This window comes from Ursus arctos, unplaced genomic scaffold, assembly GCF_023065955.2.
Source record: "Ursus arctos isolate Adak ecotype North America unplaced genomic scaffold, UrsArc2.0 scaffold_28, whole genome shotgun sequence".
Taxonomy (NCBI): Eukaryota; Metazoa; Chordata; class Mammalia; order Carnivora; family Ursidae; genus Ursus; species Ursus arctos.
This window is the reverse complement of record NW_026622963.1, coordinates 37,558,517-37,578,510: the sequence shown is the minus strand read 5'-3', so window position 1 is coordinate 37,578,510 and position 19,994 is coordinate 37,558,517. Positions and strand designations below refer to the sequence as shown.

General features: G+C 53.2%; 2 protein-coding genes across 21 annotated transcripts in view; one reads left to right on the top strand and one right to left on the bottom strand.

Annotated features, from left to right (window-relative positions):
• The window catches only part of FAH (fumarylacetoacetate hydrolase), a 68,516-nt gene that overhangs the window by 26,663 nt on the left and 21,859 nt on the right, over positions 1-19,994 (top strand). For 2 of the 20 annotated variants that reach the window (XR_008956053.1, XR_008956052.1), the window contains exons 14-17: positions 7,155-7,255; positions 8,106-9,816; positions 9,905-10,080; positions 10,699-10,843. Coding sequence is in view for 2 of the 20 variants with exons in the window: in XM_048220387.2 (XP_048076344.1) it covers positions 7,155-7,255; positions 8,106-8,534 (530 nt within the window). In the remaining 18 variants the exon portion in view is untranslated. Of the gene's footprint in view, positions 1-245; positions 458-7,154; positions 7,256-7,789; positions 12,390-19,994 lie in introns of those variants that run through there. The other 18 variants (XR_007190344.2, XR_008956046.1, XR_008956062.1 and 15 more) reach the window with 18 other exon arrangements.
• The window catches only part of CTXND1 (cortexin domain containing 1), a 43,697-nt gene continuing 34,169 nt past the window's right edge, over positions 10,467-19,994 (bottom strand). The window contains 3 exon segments of the mRNA XM_057303627.1: positions 10,467-13,043; positions 13,046-13,168; positions 14,711-14,847. Of these exon segments, the coding sequence (XP_057159610.1) occupies positions 12,934-13,043; positions 13,046-13,109 (174 nt within the window). The 5' untranslated portion in view covers positions 13,110-13,168; positions 14,711-14,847 and the 3' untranslated portion in view covers positions 10,467-12,933.

Here is a 19,994-nt window from a genome sequence, read left to right as displayed (position 1 = left end):
AGGAAGGGTTGACCCCCTGTCAGAAAAGCCGTGGAGCCTGTGCTTCCGAGGGCCCCTGACGGCAGGGCACGCCTGCAGTTCCCTCTCGGTCCCCCCGTGGATCTGCTCGGCCCCTGGGGACAGTGGTTCTTACGTTTAAAATACGTGTTCATCGTTCCTGCCTAGAGTCCAGAGGACTGGCCGCTCGGCTGCACTTCCTGTGAGCCCGGCAGCCTCGTGGCTAACCCTGTCCTTGTCCGTCCCAGGGCACTGCCAGGGGGCTGGGTACCGCGTCGGCTTTGGCCAGTGTGCTGGAAAAGTGCTGCCCGCTCTCTCGCCCGCGTGACCTTCTCTGCGTTGCCGGATGTGAGGAGCTCCCCGTCCCCCCACCTGGGGCGTCAGCGGCCGTCTGTGCGGCTGTGGGCCTGGTTCCTCATGCTGGGTAAATAAAGCCACTGTGCTCGGCCTTCACGCTCTACGCCCTGTGCTGTCGTGGTGTGTGAGGACCCCCACGCTCTGGATTTGATCCGGAAGGTCCTCGAGAGACCTCACTTGTCTCCTCGTTCTCAGGAGTGGTGCTCATCACACGTCCTTCCCGTCACACATCCCGGCCTTCCTAGCGTTCCTGGGAGTGTGGGAAGAGAGTGGCGGCTACACTAGTTAGGGTCCTCAGAGAAACAGAAACGAGAGGATATGTATGTGTATAGAGAGATTTATTTTTAGCAATTGGCTCCTGTGATTGTGGAGGCTGGCAAACCCAAACTTGGCAGGGTGGCCAGTAGGCCGGCAGGCTGCAGACCCAGGGAGGGTTTGCGGTTTGAGTCTGACGGTGGTCTGCTGCGGAATGCCCTCCTCCTCGGGGGAGATCAGGCCTTTTTCTTGTAAGGCCTTCAACTGATTAGATAAGGCCCACCCACATTATGGAATGGAGGGTAATCTGCTTTACTCAAAGTCCACTCACTCAAATGTTAATCTCATCTGGAAAATACCTCCATAGCAGCATCCAGGCTAATGTTGGACCAAACATGTGGGTATCACGGCCCAGCCACGTTGACACATAAAATCATCACAGCACCCCACACATCCAGTATTCCTTGGGGGCTGATTCGTGGGGTGCAGAGTTCGTCCACGGGCACTGTGGCTGTCTCAGCACATCGCAAGCCTCGGGTAGAGACCCCAGGTTGTGGGCACACACACCTGAACTGTGAGAGAGCAGAAAGGGGGCCGGGGGCTCGCTTTGCTTCCCCTGTAAGCCCATGAGAATCCACAGACTGAGCCCCACCCACAGCAGACGGGCAGCCCCTGTCCCAGCCTGGTTCCTGGTCCCCACAGTGACTTCTCTTGAGCTGAAGGACCTCACAGCAGAGCCTGTCCGTCAGGTCATGCCATCCCTTCATTTCGAAATCTTTGTTGAGCGCCCTCTCTGTGTCAGGCACTGTTCTGGGCACAAAAGATGCAGCGGAGCACAGAAGAGCCCACCCTCTGCCCTCGTGGGGCTTGATTTCCAGTAGGAGAGAGACAGACAATAAGCAGAGGGACAAGGAAGAGACAGACCGCGTGTAAGGTAGCGATGCGGTCTCTGGAGCACTGGGGTATGCAGGTGGTCAGGGAAGGCTAGTGTCTTAGGTTCTTGGTGCTTCCCTGCCAGGCAGCTGGAGGAAGGGAGGGAGTCAGCCGGATGGATATCTGCAGAGAGAGAATGCTCCAGGCAGAGGGACTAGTCAGGGCAAAGCCCCAAGGATGGGGCATCATGCTTATCACTTCTGGGAACATAAGGAGGCTGAATTTCTCCCATTAAAGCATTCCAGGGCAGGGAAGTCTGGAGTTTTATGGTAATACCACAGTGTCCTGGAGAGCCCACACCATTCACTCTCAGCACAGGTTTTCATCTTCAAGGCTGCCTCATGGCACCAAAGGCTGCTGGAGCTCCAGTCACTATGCCCAAGTTCCAGGCCTGCAGAAAAAGGAAATCAAGAGGCAGGGGGTGGGGAGAATAGAAGCACCCCCTTCCGGCTGAGTTATGTCAATTTAAGCAGCCTCCCTGGGAGTTCTGTACCACACTTTTCATCTGATTTCATTGGCAAAAATCACAAGACCACACCTCATTGCAAGGAAGTCTGAGAATGCAGTTTCTTAGCTGAATGCATTGTTTCCTCTGTTAAAACCTGAGCTCAGTGGCTAAAGAGGAGGAGGGGAATGGATACTGGGGAGCCGCTGGTGGTCTCTGCGGCCCGCAGGCTGGGAGGCGAGGAGGGGAATGGATACTGGGGAGCCGCTGGTGTTCTCTGCAGTCCGCAGGCTGGGAGGCCTCAAACTTGGAGGCAGACCTGCTCTCACGCGCTGACTCATGGAGCTGAGGCCTGGGCCATCGTCTCCAATCTTTGCTGATTTCGGCGGAATTCCTGTGTAGCTCAGATGGCTGCAGGGCCTCCCAGACCCCCACCGTCTGAAGAAGATTGACCCAAACACTCACTCTCAGGATTTGGAAGGCCAGACCCTTCCCGCGGATTTCTCTGCATTCCTGGAGGCTTGTGTTCCATCGGCTCCGCTAGCATCCCTGTTCTCCACCCTGTGTTGGAGATTGTTCCTCTCGCTCTGTCTCCTGGCATCCTTTGGCGTGAGGTTTCCATCCTCTTTGCCTTGGAGGCCTGATGTCACTGCGGCTAAACACCTGCTGTGTCAGCTGCTATCAGCTGGATGCTGGTATCAGCTACGGAGAGCACGCATTTAGCCCCTTGCCATGCACTTAGTGCTTCCGGGGCAGGTGGTGCGGGGACATCTGCTGGGTGGGGCTGTGGAGCCCGAGACACAGAGGGCAGGGGCAGGGGCAGCCAGCTGTCATCGTGGCCCCAGACGCATCCATGCAGCAGAGCAGGACGTCTCAGCTGGGTCCTTCCTGGGCTCCCTCCACCGCAGCCTCTCTCCTCCCCAGGAGAGGTCAGTCAATGAGCCGTCTTTGGTTTGGGAGCTGACCTTATCGAAAGGTCAAGAAATACACAACAGTGGCACTTGTGGCCTGATTTTCTTTCACAACAGTCTGTGCACCAGAGGCTTTTTGAAACTGTGCACAGAGTTTGCAGTTTTGGTGGCTTGTCCAAGGATGAGGCTAACCTCAGGCCAAGACCATATTTTTGGGGACAAGGGAGCCTTAGGATTTTAAGTACCGTATTGATTTTATCTCAAAGATTCCTGATGCAAAATGGATCTCAAAAGTGGTTATATGGTTTTTTTCTTTTTTTAGTTTGGAAGCATATATTTTTAATGCCCTCAGGAAAAATTAACGTGTCAGGGTTGCCTTCCAAAGCATGAATCTGTTTCCTGTATCTGTTCCTTTCCTGCCCCCTCGGCAGGACCCCCGGGCCTGGGGGAGACTCAGGAAGGACGCAGAGGGGCCACTGGTCGACGGGAGATGGCGGGGAGTGCGTGCGTCCTTGCCGATCTGCTGTTTTGTGTCTTTGGTTTGGTTTTTCATGGTCTCGGAGACTAAGACTGGGGCCAGGATTATTCAGACACTGTGCCAACAACACACCAAAAAGCTGGAGCCGTGAGTCTTTTCTTAAAGCGGGATCGGAATGGAACATCTCTGTGTCCACTGACCAGTGTCGTCTGATGATTCGAGCAACGTCTGCCTTCTCCAGACGCTAAGCTCCCGGGGGCAGAGTCAGCTGCCGCTCGCAGAAAGTTCTCCACGACCTAGCACAGCGCCTACCCAGCACATAGTAGGCACTCAGCGCGTAGCTGCTAAATGAATGAACATCTGGGAGATCACTGGGGACAGGATTCTGCCCCTAAGCCAGCAGACACCTGGAGACCCACTTCTGTCTCCGTATTTAAGAGGAGTTAAGTGAAGCTACACACTTAAATAAAAGACATCCTGTTCTCCCGCCTCAACGTATGTTTTCATAACGACAACACAAAAATAGTTGCAAAACCATTTATGGCGTTTGATTGAAAATTGGCAAGACACCAAGCATAACAGTTTGCTTATTTTTCTTTTTTTAATTGAAGTATAATTGATGTACAGGGTTCTGTTAGTTTCAGGTGTATAGAGGTTCAGCACTTACGTGCATCACCCGTGCCCATCACGACGAGTGTCCGCTGGATCCCCTGCCTCGGGGACACCCCTCCTCCCCTCGCCACCCCTCTGACCATCAGTCTCTTCTCCTATCAAACATAACAGTTCAGACATTGCACGTGAGCCGTGCTGGGGAGGGGGGCAGTTTGAGATGAGCATTTAAGACATACAAGTTCATGAGTTGTTCTATAAATATTTTTAAATAAAATTTTAAAATTTTAAATTTATCATTCTTGCCTTAATTTCATTAGAATCACTATTTTGTCATAACCAAGCTTTTGCTGTGATTTGGGTTTTGTTGAGAGACTGATCTAAATGATGAAAAAGAAATTGAATTATAATCAAACGTACAAAATATAGTCTCACAAAACTCTAATGTTAAAAATTGCAAAATGGAATTTATTTTATATGCATTTGTCAGTTATTTTTCTTTGATAATATCCAAAGTCTCCATGAAAATTAAAGGCAAGATACAATTTATAATTGAAGAACCTTGCATATCAAAATTACCTAAACCAAGCTGAAATGTTTAAATTTATTTTTTAAAAATTAATTAAATCCTTTCATGTACTTCTGATAAAAATGAAGCAATTCGCAAGCCTAGTGCTCGGTGTCCATCTGGTCACCACAGTGAACAGTTAGTAGCACTCTGTGTGTCGTGATGAGGCCCGACGTGCAGATGAATTAATGCGAATCCGTTACTATTGCAAAATGTGCCCTACTTGCCGCGTGCGGCTGTCGTGACGACGGGGCTGCTCTGTGTCCCTAGAAGCACGGGTTGGACAAAGAGCAGGAAAACGGGAATCTGGTGCAGCTGCGAAAGGCCACTGGTGTGGACGTGAATCAGTTGCATCGCGCTGGGGGTGCTGAACCAGCTAACCCGTCGTCTTTCCTTTACCCACTGTCCTTTGCCGCTGCCCTCCCTCCCTGCGTCAGGGGACGGGCCCACCTCCCATGGTGGCCTTGACCCACCGCGGACCGCGTGCCATTCACCCTGGTTTATTTGGACGCCGCGCAGGATGGGGCGAGGCTGCGCCTGGGGCCCGGCCAGTGTCACTCATGGGAGGGGCACCTGGGGTGTAGTCGATACCCCAGGCGGACCCTCGAGGGGCAGAGGGGCAGAGGGGCAGAGGGGCCCCTGTGGCCCTGACGTGAATGCGTGCATGTCTGTCTGTCACGTGCGGGCCCCCTGAAGCGTGAGTCCCGGGGAAGGACCCCCTTGCCCGGGATCAAGGGCAGTCCCGCTGCCTTACCTCCCTCTCTGGGCCCCACATTTTGTGCAACGATGAGACTCGTTCCTTGCTCAGATCTGAGTGAGTGGCTGAGGCTGGACTCCAGGACTTCGAGCCTCGAGGGCAACGCTTCTCTCCGGCCGGAGATGATGGTTCAGTGGGTGGAACTGTGCCTTTGATACGTGGTTTGTGTGCAAACACCGGTCACACGGGAGCTGCTCGTGAACGTGGGCGGCGCTGTCCTCGCAGAGCTCGCTGCTTCGTGGCTGTGAGCTCAACACCAAGCTCATCTCTCAAATCAGAGGGGAGCTTGACCTGCTCCCGGGATGCCCCTTACAGCACTGCTGGTGGAGCCCAGGCTCCAGCCTCCGGGACGTCCAGTCCGTACGCCTTCTGCTCATGGCCCTGAGCCCCCTTTCTACCTACGGGGTGAAGCCCGACATCTCCCCGCTTCATGGGCTAACTGATGCGCCCTGGGGGTGGCTTATAATACCGCGTGGGATTATTTGGGGGTGTATTGGCCAGCCGCTTCCCTGTGTGGTCAGGCTGAGGGGTTCCCAGTTCCGTGGACCTTCTTGACTGTGTGTCAGGCAAGAAGACACTCTTTCTCTGGGAGAAAGGCATATAGCAGGACTTAGCCAGGGTGCCCCTGGCTTTCGTACAGCCGGCTGGTGGGGGGACCAAACTGTGTAAGAAAGGGCATCGAGGACTGCTCCTGCCCTCCTCTTTCCCAAATACTCAGTTAGGACATGGGTTTTGTGCACTAGCTGGGCCAAGCCTAAGATCTGTTGTCAGGGAAGAACAGCAGGGCCCGACGCAGTGATGCTCCGTTTGTCTCCCTGCATGTGGTCTCCGTCCTTCCCCGCCCCGCTGTGTCCTGGGAGGCTGACCTCTGGGGATGACGGTGCCCAGGCTCACGGCCTCTGGCTTCAGGTTGAGATTGGGCAGCAGAGGCTCAGGCCGAGAGTGGAATGCAGGAGGGGAAAGAAGCCGGGAGTAGTTGTTTTCCTCACTCCTTCCCTTCTGGGCCACCGGTTTGGTGTGGCTGCGTCCCACTGGGTCCCTCTACCCGTGGCTCACAGCTCCCGTGGGCAGCACGGCCGCCCCCCACCCCAAGCCAGGGATGGCAATGGCTTCTCATCGTCATCAATCCTGGGTTATTCACCAGCCCTTGCGGGTTCTCTTAAACCTGTCTACACATCCGAAAATAGGAGGGGACCCCCTAAATTAAGCCCTCCTCAATGAATCCTTTGAGTACACAAAGGAATGTCTGGAATGATGTCTGGAATTTCCCTGGAATACTGCAGAGGAAGGAAACTGAGGGCTCAGGGAGATGGGAATATTGGAGTGAGTGCATTCTGTGCGACTGACTGGTTCAGTCACCCCAAAACCAAGCTCTCTGGAGGGCCCTGAGGCCAATTCCATCACAAAGCCATTAAGAATGCATTAGGAAGGGCGGGGGTCCCCAGCACGCTTGAGGAGCTCTCCTTCAGGTTGGAGACAATGGTGGGAGATGAGGTTCCAGATGTCAGCAGTAATAATGGGGTCCCACAGACTGGAAGGGGCCACGTGGTACAGGGGACCCAAAGGTATAGGGAGTGTCTGTAGCAAACAGGATACCGTGTGGAGCTTCTCAGCATCCCAGGAGGAGAATCAGAGCTCAACTGTAGAAGATTCAGGAAGAGAGGATTCAGGGCCGTACTGGGGAGATGTATGTGGAAGGACGTCTTTGAAAAGGTCTTGAACGTGAAGATAATCGTGTGCCAATGAAATGCCCATCAGAAGACATCCACAGCAGAGAAGGCTCTCAATAATTAGGTGGGGATGTCATCCCCCTCCCTTACCCACTCTGGTGCTTGCTTCCACAGTGGCCACAGTGGAAGGGATGGAGGCCGTATATGGGTTCAACAATGTGGGCTCCCCCTCACCAAGGCTCCTCTGCTTCCATCATCTCCAGATATGCAAGGAGGTGAGTGCGGTCAATGTCCAGCCCCTGGTAGGACACCATTCCCCAGGAGTGGGCTGTGGGAACAGGCCAGCCACTTGGGGGTGGGTTGATTATACGGGACCCCTTCGATCATGGAGGGTGGAGGGAAGAACTTCATACTCTGGATGTAGACTTGCCCTCCCTGCCGCCCCAGCATTTGTTGGGTTTCATCCATTTCCGTGCATCTCAGCCACATGACCTTCCCCCGAAGAGTGCATTTGCAAAGGAAATGCAGCAGTGGGCTCCAGCCCCGGAAATTCACTGCTATAGCACTTCCCTCGTCACCCAGAAGCAGTGGGCATGATGGAAATTTGCAGTGTGCTGTGGACAGCTCAGCTCTGGTGGCTGACCTACAGAACGCAGCATCTGCCCTAAACCAGAGGCCCCATAGTGCCGCCTTCCCCCTAGCTGGAGGATCCGAGTCTGGAAACCAAGGGATGGAGGCAAAAGGAGTCCTCTGGCTGCTAGACCCAATAATAACCCACTTATTTTTGTTTTTCGCCCTTGTATCCTCAGCCTTGGTGGGTCTGGGAATTCTTAGTGAGGGAGAAGAGATGCTTCCACCAGGGTACACAGTTACAGGTGGGCTAAGTCAGAAACAGATCGTTGTCCTCTTGTTGACCAGGGGGCAGAGAAGGGGATCGCTGCACGGTCAGAGTGATCTATCCCAACTGCACGATGGGGGTGGGGAGCAAGGAGGACTGGCTCTGGAGCTCAGAGGTTCACTGGGGAGCCTCTTGTGACTCCCATTCTGTACCCCCCAGTGACGCTGACGGTCCTGAGACCGTAGTCGGAGTGGCGCTCTCCTAGGGCACCTGTTCTCTCCGAGCAGGTGAGGCCTTCCAAGTCTCTTCGCGTTCTCTGTGGGTTGGTAGGAACTGGCAACCTGGTGAAGACAGGCCGTCAAGAATGTGAATCTTCCGTGAATGAAGATTCGGGGCATCCGCCAGGTGGACTACTCCAAAAGCCATGGGAATGCTGGAAGGTAGAGGGACGTGGAGTGGGCGGGGAGGAAGGACGCCGTGATTATCGGGCTGGGCCTGGTGGCCAGCCACGGAAGGGAGGACTCGAGCAGCTGCGCTTCATACGAATGGTTTACTTACTCACCTGGAGGTCGGTAAGTCCCAGGTGGGAGCAGGACTGCATTGCTATTCGCCCCTCCCCCAGACGGTATGGTGGTTCATGGAACTTGAGGTCACCCCTGTGCGGGGCACATACAAACCTGTTCCCCATTCAAGCGAAGTTCACGGATGGATACTGAGTGCTGACAGGGCTGGGTTGTGCTGGTTGTGTTCGCTCCAGAGCACTGGCAGATAGGAACCGCTGCACCCAGCGTCCCCGACCACAGGGTTCTATTGTTTTGGCTGATGGGAGAGCCAGAGGAGAGACCTGAGGGCTGAAGGTGAGAGATCAAGGTGTACCTTCCCCCCACGTTCTCCCTGCCGGCTGCGGTTTGAGCAGGAGTTTGGCCGTCTCCCTGTGGCCACGGCTCCTGTCAGTGTCCCCTCCCCCACTGTCACAGTCCTGCTGGGTTCTGAGAACCCGCTGCCTCCTTGCCACGTCAGGCCGAGCTGGAGACGGCCTCACACCGTGGCCCGATTTTCCATCCCGTGTTGTTTCCCTGAGCCCTGCCCGACCTCTCAGTACTCTTTCCTTGGACCTCAAAGCAGGAAACATTTTGGGCAGCCATCTCTTTCCTGATGGGAGGCGGGCTGGCTCAGGTACCAAAGACAAACTCCACAGGAGGGAGGGAGAGCCTCGGCTGGTAACCATCGAGGACACAAGGATCCGGGGGCAGGGCCGGGGGAGCGGAGGCCATCTGCCCCCTTGATGCAGCCAACCTGTGTTTGGACAGAATGGCGGGAAATGCGGGTGTGGACCCGGGGAGCTCAGCGGGGGCACCTCTCAGCAGATGGGGCCAGTGGCCAGAGATGTCCGTGCAGCTTGTCGACCATCACGGGTAGCAGGGCCGGTCTTCAACGGTGAGACCGCGGGGCTCGGAACCGCAGCAGTGGACACACAGGGCACGGCGATTCTCTGCAGCTGGTGTTTGGAAGCACAGCCAGCTCCTTTTAGATGGAGCTAGCCTCTGGAGTTCAGGGACAGGGTTACCGGTGAGGGATACCTGGGGCTTTCAATTCCATAAAAACTTGGTAGACATTTGAGCGACTAGTTGGAAAAAATACAGCAGAGATGTTGGGAATTGGTACTCCGGGCTGGTGAAGCGCGTGTCCTGTTTCTCCCATCAGCCTCTCCGAGCATTCTCGGTGGCCGTGCATCTCCTGCTGTCGGTCCCTCCGACTGTGGGTGCTGCCCCACCTGTCCCTTTCCAGATCGCATTCCCTCCCACGGCCCGCTGTCCAGATGCCTTTATTGTCCCCAAATACCACCGCCACAGAATGGACTGGGGCACAGACATTACTGAGAGTCTGGAGGGGCCTGGGGGGCTGAGCAGAGCACAGTGCAGACAACAGCCCAAAGTGACCACTGGACACCACGGTCTGGAAAATCCGCCATCCTTTCTCTGCAGTGGGGACTTTCTGGTTGGTTGTCTTTCCCTTAGGTCTGGGACTGTGGCCAACGTCACAGACTTCTCTCTTCCACTGAATGCTTGCACTTCCTCTCTGCCAGCTTCCAGTCTTCAAGAATCCTGTTCATTTCTTTTGCTGGAAGTTTCTCTCTCCATTCACACCCCCAAACCTCATCTCAACTAGCTGGAAACTGGCTAAGAGGCTCTGGCCCCAGGAGCCCACATCCTCATCCTGAGAAAGAGCAACAACAGAAGCTCCAAATTCCCTTTAATACAAGTAAATGCGATGTGTGTCTTAGGTGGAGGGGCTGGGGTTCATTCTCTTCCCCACTGTCCTGAGCAAGCTCCCACGGTCTATCACATCTGTCTTTATCTGTCTTTTCTCTCTTGGTGCACGTATAATAGGGAAAATGAAAGCAATCTGAGTCCTTAATAATAGGAGTCTGGATAATTGTGTACACGCACTAGACGGCATGTCCCACAGCCACTCAAATGATAAATAGGAAGATGGTAGCAGAAATACACTCATGAGATGATGTTAGGAGGGAGCGTGATTTTCAATTATGTAACTGATGACATTTATAGAAAAATGTATCTTGCATTTGGACAAGGATTAGAAAGGAGTGTATGGTACACAATGAAAATCACTCTTTTGCTGGAGGCTTGGATGGGGTGTGATTTTTTTATTTTTGATCTTTTCTGAAATGTTATTTCCCCATGCCACCAAAAAAAAAAAAACCACCCAAATAAACAAAAAAACCAGTCCAGAGATAGGGTGGGAAACATCAGCAAATCTAAGTGTGGAAAAAGAATGAAGTGGGAGCACGGGGTCCCTAGGGCCGTGCTTCTCAAACTTCGGTGTGCTCACCAGCCACTTGGTGGCTCTCGCCAGCAGATTCCTGGGCGCCATCCCCAGAGACACAGAGCCTGAAGGTCTGGACTGGGCCCAGGATCCTGGATTTCCAGCGAGCTCCAAACCATTGCAGAGGTGACCCTAGGGCACCAGTCTTTCCCTCCTGAGGATTCCAGAGTATCTCCAGGTGAGGGCTTCCGGAGCTCCTCCATTCTTGGGAGCTGACTGGGAGCTGCTTCTGATTTCCGTCGTGAATCCACACCGATGGGTTTTCACAGAAGTGCGGGCTGTCTCTGAGGTAGGCTGCAGAGCCGAGGCCCTTGCTCTAGATCCTTCCTTCATCCAGAGTCTCCGTGCATCACCGTTCACTGCCCTTGCCAGCTGCCTCTTTGTGCATCCCACACAGCATGTGTGCATGTGTGTGTGTGGGGGGGGGGACAGCTGGACAGGTCCTGCGATGTGCCTAAACACCTGAGACCTTGTTCACTTTCAGGGGTCACCTAGTGGTGACGGTGCTTTGGAAAGCCACTGCCTGGGTGCCTGGGCTGGAGTGGGACCCAGAGCTGGGATGCAGGCGACGGGAAGGGAGCCTTGCCCTTCTTCACAGGTGCAGGTCTCTCCTGATGGGGATGGTCGGCCGTGCCTCGGAGGGAGGGGGCTCTAGGGTAACTTCACACTGTGTGTGGTTCCACAGTGACAGTGACAATGATGTACATGAATAGACACCATATCCCTTGAGATCAGGTGCTGGGAGAGGTTGCTGTGAGTGTCCCTCTGACCAGGGGTCCTGGCTGGGAGATTTGGCCCAGCAAGTGGCCCTGGGAGGTTGAGGAAAGTCCGGGCTTCCAGGCTCTGCTGGGAGGGGGATCCTGGAACCTGTGCCCCTCCCGGCTCAGACCCCTGGCTTCTCCTGGGGGGTGGAGTCAAGGAAGGACACCGATGTCGGCCCATGTTCCTTCATTCCATCCTCACAACAACCTTGTGAGGTAGACATGGTTCCCTCACGCTACACATGAGGGAACTGGGGCTCAGAGAGGCTATTATCCGGGGTGATAGAGCAGAAGGTAAAGGAGCTGGGACTTGGGACCAGCGTGGTGGGCCCCTTGTTCTTGCTGCAAGGTCGCCGAGGGAGGTGACGGGAGAGGAGGAGACCCCAAGAACAGTCACTATCAGCAAACTGTCCCTGCCCCCCACCAGCCCCCTCCTGTCCTTTTAGCCACAGGAGCCTCGCACAAAACAAAGAAGGCAAGGCTCTTCCACCTCGTTGTGACACGAGGGGACTGTGGCACGCAGACGGGGCGGGACTTGCTCACGGCCACACAGTCTTTGGGTGACGGAGGTCGAGACCCAGGGCTCCTGGTCCAGTGCTTCCCCTGCAGCGTGTGCACATCTGAGAGACTATACAGCATGGAAGAATGTTGTGTGCGGGGAAGTCAGCAAACAGATTGAACTGTGCGGCCAAGGCGACGCTGATGGAGCCATGACCTCGCTCAGACGATGGTTGTGACGGGACAGGAAAGTGTCCATGCTCTGCTACCAAGGGATGCGACATCGTGCGTACGGCGTGAACGTGACCATTTAAAAAGATATGTGTAAAAAAAGCCTGGGAGAAATATATCAAACTGGCGGCTTTGGGGAGGTGGGATCGTTAAGTGTTATTTTCCCCCTTTCCTTCTATTTTTCTGTGTGTTCCCAAATTCCCAAAATGCGCATTTCGTTTATGACAGGAAAAATAGACCCCTCTATGTTTTAGCTTAAAAAAATACTGCTGGGAAGCAGGCCTGTGCCTGGCGAGAAGGTGGGGTGAGGCCCCTTCCATCCGCCTCCGCCTTCGCCACCGCCCCGCGGCTGCCCAGCGGGACGGGCTGGGGATCGGGGGTCGTCTGTGCTCTGTGCCGGGAGCTGCCACGGCTCGTGCGTGTGCCGTTTTGCATTTTAAGGGCAGACAGTGTCCTCACCATGAGAGCGCTGTTGTGTGACGGCGGGGGTCTGCCCTGGACCCAGTCCCAGAAGGTGCACAGGAGCGAGGCGACAGGACCCCCCCCCCCCCATCGTCCCACAGTGACTCCCCAGCCCCGACCGGCCTCCTGACTCCGGGGCCAGTGCTCTCCTCTCCAGGCTGGCCCACCACGGACCCCCGCGGCGCCTCACTCTGGTGCTGGAGAGGGAGCAGGTGCGGCTCCGGTGACCGGTGACCCCTCCATCCACAGCCAAACCCATTCCCGCGTCTGCGGGCGGGCTGGCCGGTAGTCACATGGAGGCCCCCGTGCCCGCGCCTCAGTCGTCCAGGTGCTGCTCCTCCCAGGTGGACGTGGGGATGGCGCTGTAAGGGTCCATGATGACCCTGGCGCAGCGAACGATCATCACCACGAGGAAGAGGCAAAGACGAAGCAGGCCAGGGTCAGCCCTTTGTCGACATCCACGTACACGGGCTCCGGCGTGGGCTCCTCCATGTCGGGGCTGCGGCCGCGGGCTCCTCCGGCTCGGGGTTGACAGGTACCATTTTCCACCCCTGCAGAGAGCCGGGGCAGTGGGGAGGCAGGGCCACAGCCCGGCCTGGGGTGGGGACACAGGCCCCTGGGTGACAGCGTGCGGCCCAGCCCCTCCTGAGGGACCCCGCCCCGAACCTCCTAGGCGACCCCCAGCTAGTGCCTGGGGGCAGGGGGGAGAGGAGGGAGGAGGACCAGCGGGGCGGGGCCGGGTGCAGGGGGAGGCCTCTTGGGGGCGGAGCTCCCGCGCTGGCCTCCAGCCGAGACCCTTAGGAAGGGCGGTGTCACGGTGTTTCAACTCCGCCGAGCCCCTGACGGAGGGTGAGCCGAGAGCGGAGAGCCTGAACAAGGTCAGGTAAGGGGAGGACCGCAGAAGCCGTGTTTGGAACCGCGCATACGAATGGGCTGCAGAGACGCTGCTGTCACTAAATGGGGGGTAGGCGTGGAGGGTCTGCGCTGCGGGGGCCTCGGGGGCCTCCCAGGGACGTCTGCTGAGGCCTCGCCACAGGGTTTGGGAAGCGCAGGTGCGCCTCGCCCTGCAGCCCCGGGCCTAAGACCACGCGGAGACTCCGTGGTCGCGCCTGCGCTTCCGTGCCGAGGGCGGTGACGACGCGCAGGCGCGGGGCCGCGTGGGGGGGGGCGGTGGGAGTCCGCGTGAGGGGCGGGGGCGGTGGGAGTCCGCGTGGGGGCGGGGCGGCGGTGGGAGTCCGCGTGGGGGCGGCGGGGGGGGGCAGTGGGAGTCCAAGTGGGGGCGGCGGAGGGGGGTGGCGGGAGTACGCGTGGGGGCGGCGGGAGTCCGCGTGGGGGCGGCGGGGGCGGCGGCGGGAGTCGCGTGGGGGTGGCGGGGGTGGTGGTGTGAGTCCGCGTGGGGGCGGCGGGGGGGGCAGTGGGAGTCCGCGTGGGGGCGGCGGGAGTCCGCGTGGGGGGCGGCGGGGGCCCGCGTGGGCGCTGGGGCGGGGGGGCAGTGGGAGTCCGCGTGGGGGCGGCGGGGGCGGCGGGAGTCCGCGTGGGCGCTGGGGCGGGGGGGGCAGTGGGAGTCCGCGTGGGGGCGGCGGGGGGTGGCGGCGGGAGTCCGCGTGGGCGCTGGGGCGGCGGGCGGCGGCGGCAGCACTCCTCTCGTGGCCCCCGGCCCGGGCACGCGACGCCGTCTCCGGGTGGGGGGGGAGCTGCCTAGGGAGGACACGGGGCGCCTCAGCCCAACTGTGAGCCCGAATCTTCCCAGCACTTGAGCTGTGTTTTACCTTCACGTCCGGTCTGTTTCCTCCTCATGCCGCCCCGGAGGCCGGCTCGCGGGCAGCCACGTGCCCACCTTTACCATTGGGGCGACCGAGGCACAGACGGTGAGTGTCGCACGCCGGCTCCGCAGGCCTCTCCCTCCGCTGGTGCGAGGCCGGGTGGGTTGCGTCCCCCCCCTCCAACCCCCTCCACCCCCACCCTGGGCTTTAGGAGGACACCGAGGCAAGCTCTGGGTTGGCCGGTCCTGGCATATCTCTAACCACCGGCAACCACGCTGTCCCCTCGCTCAGACCCTGTCTCCCTTCCCACCCCTCCCGGGGGGCACTGACCTGCCGGTCGGAGTGGTCACCACGTCATCAGGGCCACTAGGGGGGCTCGCACTCTGGGTCGGGCTGCTCCAGGAGGGCCAGGGAGTGGCTGGACATCACCGTAGCTACGAGCCTTTCACTCAGAGCGCAGGGGGCCCCTGAAACGGAAGAGGACAGACCATGGCCGGTTACTTCCCAGGACGCGCAGCCCCAGACGTGATCAGGGCCAGCAGGAAGGACCGGCAGGTGGGGGGGGGGGGGGGCTCCTCCCAGGGCACCGGGATGGGGCGCAAACACTTTATTCTTTACTTTTTTCTTTTACAAACTATAGTGTCTTATTTTTTTTCATAAAATATACGTAACAGAAAATTTGCCATAGTCCCCATTGTTACATGTCCAGTTCAGTGGCCCTAAGGACACTCATACAGTTGTGCGACCATCCCCACCATCCGTGTCCAGAGCTCTTTCTCTTACAAACCTGACACTCGGTGCCATTCCACAGCCAGGCCCTGGCCCACCAGCTCCTTTCTGTCTCTATGAACTTGACTCCTCCTGGGACTTCCAGGAGCAGAATCCTACAGAATTTGTCCTTCGGGGACCGGCTTGCTTCACTGGGCCTGGTGTCCTCCAGGCCCGTCCATGTCATAACCGGCGTCAGGAGCTCCTTCCTTTCCTTGTCAAGGCTGAGCAGTATTCCAGTGCGTGTGTGCCACGTTTCCCTATCTGTCCCTCCACAGATGGTCACTTGAGCTGTCTCTGGGCTATCATGGACAACGCTGCTATGAATATTTGTGTGCAAATACCTCCCTGAGACCCTGCTTCAATTCCTTTCGGTATATACATATATCCAGCAGCCAAACTGCTGGATCAGTGTTATCCTATTTTTAGTTTTTTGAGAACTAAAATTTTTAAAGATTTTATTTATTTGAGAGACAGAGAGAAGAGGAGCAGGGGGTGGGGCAGAAGTAGAGGCGGAAACAGATTCCTGCTGAGTGGGGAGCCTGACGCAGGGCTCCATCCAAGGACCCTGAGATCATGACCTGAGCTGAAGTCAGACACTTAACTGAACGAGCCATCCAGGTGCCCAGAGGACTAAATTTAACATTTTTGTACAAATAATACTTGTACACAGTTTATAATTCAAACAGCACAGGGAGCAAACAGTGAAAACTTCCCCCATCCCCAGTAATCCAGCTCGTGTGGGGGGGAGACCGCTACCATTAGGAATGCCTCGTACACCCTTCTGATCTGAAGGTATATTCTGTGCACATACACAGACGTTTATCTACTTGTTATTTACACAAATAAGATGTTTATCTATTTATTATTTACACAAATGCAAGTCTGTTATACAAGCTGTTCCCCATCATCCATTTTTCACATAATCGATCTTAGAGAGTATTGCCTGTTGATACAAAGAAAGTTGCTTTTTCTTCTTTGTAGCCATATTATGTTTTATTGTATGGATTTATCATAGTATATTTTACCATTCTTCTGTTGATTAGACATTTAGATGATTTCTCATCTTTTGTTCTTCATGCAACAACGTGTCGTTCTGCACGTGCGTGAGGACATCTGTAGATTAAATTCCGTCAGGTGCACTTGCCATCCCTAAGGATACATCCATTTTAATTCCAATAGGAATTATTCTCTCTACAAGTCTGTGCCTATGTAAGCTTCTACTGTTGTCCTGCACCCTTGAAAACTCTTATCAAGTTTTTCAATTTTTGCCAATTTGGGGGAAAATGTTATCCAAAGATGTTTTTTCCTTAAGCTGAAAAAATTGCCCAGTAAACATGCACCTATTTACCACTCAGACTCTACAGTTACTAACATTTTGCTATCTTTATTTTATTTCATTTTATTCATCTATCCATCCTTATTTTTTGGATGCAGTTCAAAGAGGCAGGTGTTCGCACACTTCACTCGAAGCACCCCAGCATGCATACCATTAATTAGAATCCAATACTTGTTTACAGCTTTTTGTAAAGTAAGACTCACCTATAGCGAGATGCGTGAGTCTCACGTGTGTCGTTCTTCAGATCTGACAAGAGCACGCACCTTTGTAACTTTTGGGAGTATTTTTATCTTTCATTTCTGTTAGTGAAGGAGGTTAAACATCTTCAGATCGTTTGCATTTCCTTTTCGTGAGGGAAAAAGGTCAGTTTATATCTTTTATCTATTTTTCTTTTGGATTTTGGGTCTCTTTTTTGACCTTGGAAGCAGAGAGTTGAGATAAATACGTTAATTTTATTTGTTCATCTGATTTTTCTTTTCTTTTGCTTGTAATTTTTTCTTTATCTCTGATTCCTACTCCTCGTTCTTTATCACCACGATGTTAGTCATTAGTATTCGCTCTCCGATTGTTTCTTTGTTCTTTTAGGTGTGCTTCTGTTTGTGTAATTTGAATTGTCAGTGTTAAATGTCTCTTTATTCCCAGCTATTACAGATGAAGACATTAGGGAGCTCATTCTTCTTTCCGCCTTTTTCCCCAGTCTTTACATTTTCTTTGGTTCTGTTATTTTCCCGTGGTGAGAGCACATCACATTTATATATTGTTTTAATCTCTTTTCCGAGATTAGTCCTGGTCCTGCCACTGGGGTTTTCCTATCAGCTCAGATATTCTCCAGCATGACTTCCGGGAAGGAAGGGCTCCTGGGAATAATATCCCCTGAGGCTTCTTTTGAAGGTAATGTGCCTTTTTTTCTGACTGCCTTGAAGACTTCCTCTTTGTCTTCGGTTTACTGCAGATGAGCCTGGGTGTGGTTTTCTCTGTATTTTCCTAGTAGGTGTACTCCTTCAATCTCACTCATGTCTCATCAATTTTCGAAAACTTTTGGCCCTTCCCTTTTTCAAATATTCGTCTGTCCCATTCTCTCACTTTCCCCTTTCTGGCTCTCCAAATACACGACTACCTTTTCATTATGTTGGTTTGTCTGTTAATCTTTATTTCTTTTTTTTTTTTTTATGTTATGTTAGTCACCATACACTACATCCTTAGTTTTTGATGTAAAGTTCCATGATTCATTACTTGTATGTGACACCCAGTGCTCCATGCAATACGTGCCCTCCTTACTACCCATCACGGGCCCAGCCCAATCCTCCATCCCCCTCCCCTCTGAAACCCTCAGTTTGTTTCCCAGAGTCCGTAGTCTCTCGTGGTTCATTCCCCCTTCTGTTTACCCCCCCTTCATTCTTCCCTTCCTTCTACTGATCTCCCTGCTATTCCTTATGTTCCATAAATGAGTAAAACCGTATGATTATTGTCTTTCTCTGCTTGACTTTTTTCACTTAGCATAATCTCCTCCAGTCCCGTCCATGTTGCTGCAAATGTTGGGTAATTGTTCTTTCTGATGGCTGAGTAATATTCCATTGTGTATATGGACCACCTCTTCTTTATCCATTTGTCTGTTGAAGGGCATCTCGGCTTCTTCCACAGTTTGGCTAGTTGGACAATGCTGCTATGAACATTGGGGTGCATATGGCCCTTCTCTTCACTACGTCTGTATCTTTGGGGTAAATACCCAGTAGTGCAATTGCTGGATCACAGGGTAGCTCTATTTTTAACTTTTTGAGGGACCTCCACACTGTTTTCCAGAGTGGCTGTACCAACTTGCCTTCCCACCAACAGTGTAAGAGGGATCCCCTTTCTCCACATCCTCTCCAACATTTGTTGTTCCTTGCCTTGTCTATTTTTGCCATTCTAACTGGCGTAAGGTGGTATCTCCGTGTGGTTTTGATTTGAATTTCCCAAATGGCTAATGATGTTGAACATTTTTTCATGTGTCTGTTAGCCATTCGTATGTCTTCATTGGAAAAGTGTCTGTTCATATCTTCTGCCCATTTTTGATATGTTTATTTGTTTCTCATGTATTGAGTTTGAGGAGTTCTTTATAGATCTTGGATACCAGCCTTTTATCTGTAGTTTTATTTGCAAATATCTTCTCCCATTCCGTGGGCTGCCTCTTTGTCCTGTTAATCTTTATTTCTGTATGTTTTTTCTTTTTATGCTGTGGTCTGAATACTTTCTTCCGAGTAGTTTCCAGTACATTAATCTTCTCTTCTGCTCTGTCCAATTAGCTGTTTATCTATTCAAATTTCCATTTAAACCATACTTTCCAGTTGTATAATTTCCATTGGATCCTTTAAAAAAAATTTCCAGCTCTGCAGTGAAATTTTCCACCTTGTTACCTACTTTCTTGAACACATTAATCACAATTTTTTAAAGACCACATTTAACAGTTCCAGTGTCTGGGTCATCTGTGGGTCTGCTTCTATTATTTATTTATTTTTCTTTTGGTTCAGTTTCTTGATATAGCTGATAGAAATGTCCCTGGAATATGGAGCATTGTTATGAACAGTTGTGGCGGCTCCAGACGAGCTCATCCTTTGGCAGACCAGGTTCACTGTCTGCTCTGGTTACAGCTAGAATTTAGGCAGATGCGTTAATCCAATAGGGGGCTGAGCTCACTGGAAGTGGGGTCTACTTCTTGTTAACCAGGCTAGTGACCGCCTCTGCTTTGACAACGCTCTATGGTCTTACTCTCTGGCATTCTGTTCTATTTTATTTTATTTTATTTTATTTTATTTATTTTATTTTATTTTAATTTAATTTAATTTAATTTTATTTTATTTTATTTATTTTATTTTATTTTATTTTATTTTTTTTATTTTATTTTAGAGACAACATGAACAGGGGGAGCAGCAGAGGTTGAGAGAGAAGCAGGCTCCCTACTGAGCAGGGATCCCGACTCGGGGCTCGACCCCAGGACCCTGGGATCATGACCTGAGCTGAAGGCAGACGCTTAACCGGCTAAGCCACCCAGGTGCCCCTCTTGTCCTCCATAGTTCTGAATTGAGAACCTGGAGTGTTTCCTTGGGCTGTTTCTTCTTAGAGTGTCTTGAATTCTAGTTTTTCTCTTCAGTGACCTGAGGCATGAAAACTGAGTGAGATAAACTACTCAGAATTATTCAGCAACTGATGTTTGAATCTCTACAAGAGCATGTACCCTAAGAACAGTGGTCATAAGCTAATAGCCACTAATGATTACATGGAAGCCCAGGCCTGGGGCTGAGCCCATACGTGTTAAGTGAAAGCTCTCCTGTTCCTCTGTTCTGGATTTTGAAAGATGTTCACTGCAGCATTGTTGTAACAGTTGGAAGGAAGGAAGGAAGGAAGGAAGGAAGGAAGGAAGGAAGGAAGGAAGGAAGGAAGGAAGGAAGGAAGGAAAAAGAAAAGAAAAGAAAAGAAAAGAAAAGAAAGAAAAGAAAAGAAAGAAAACAAACCAAACCTGGAACAAAGTGA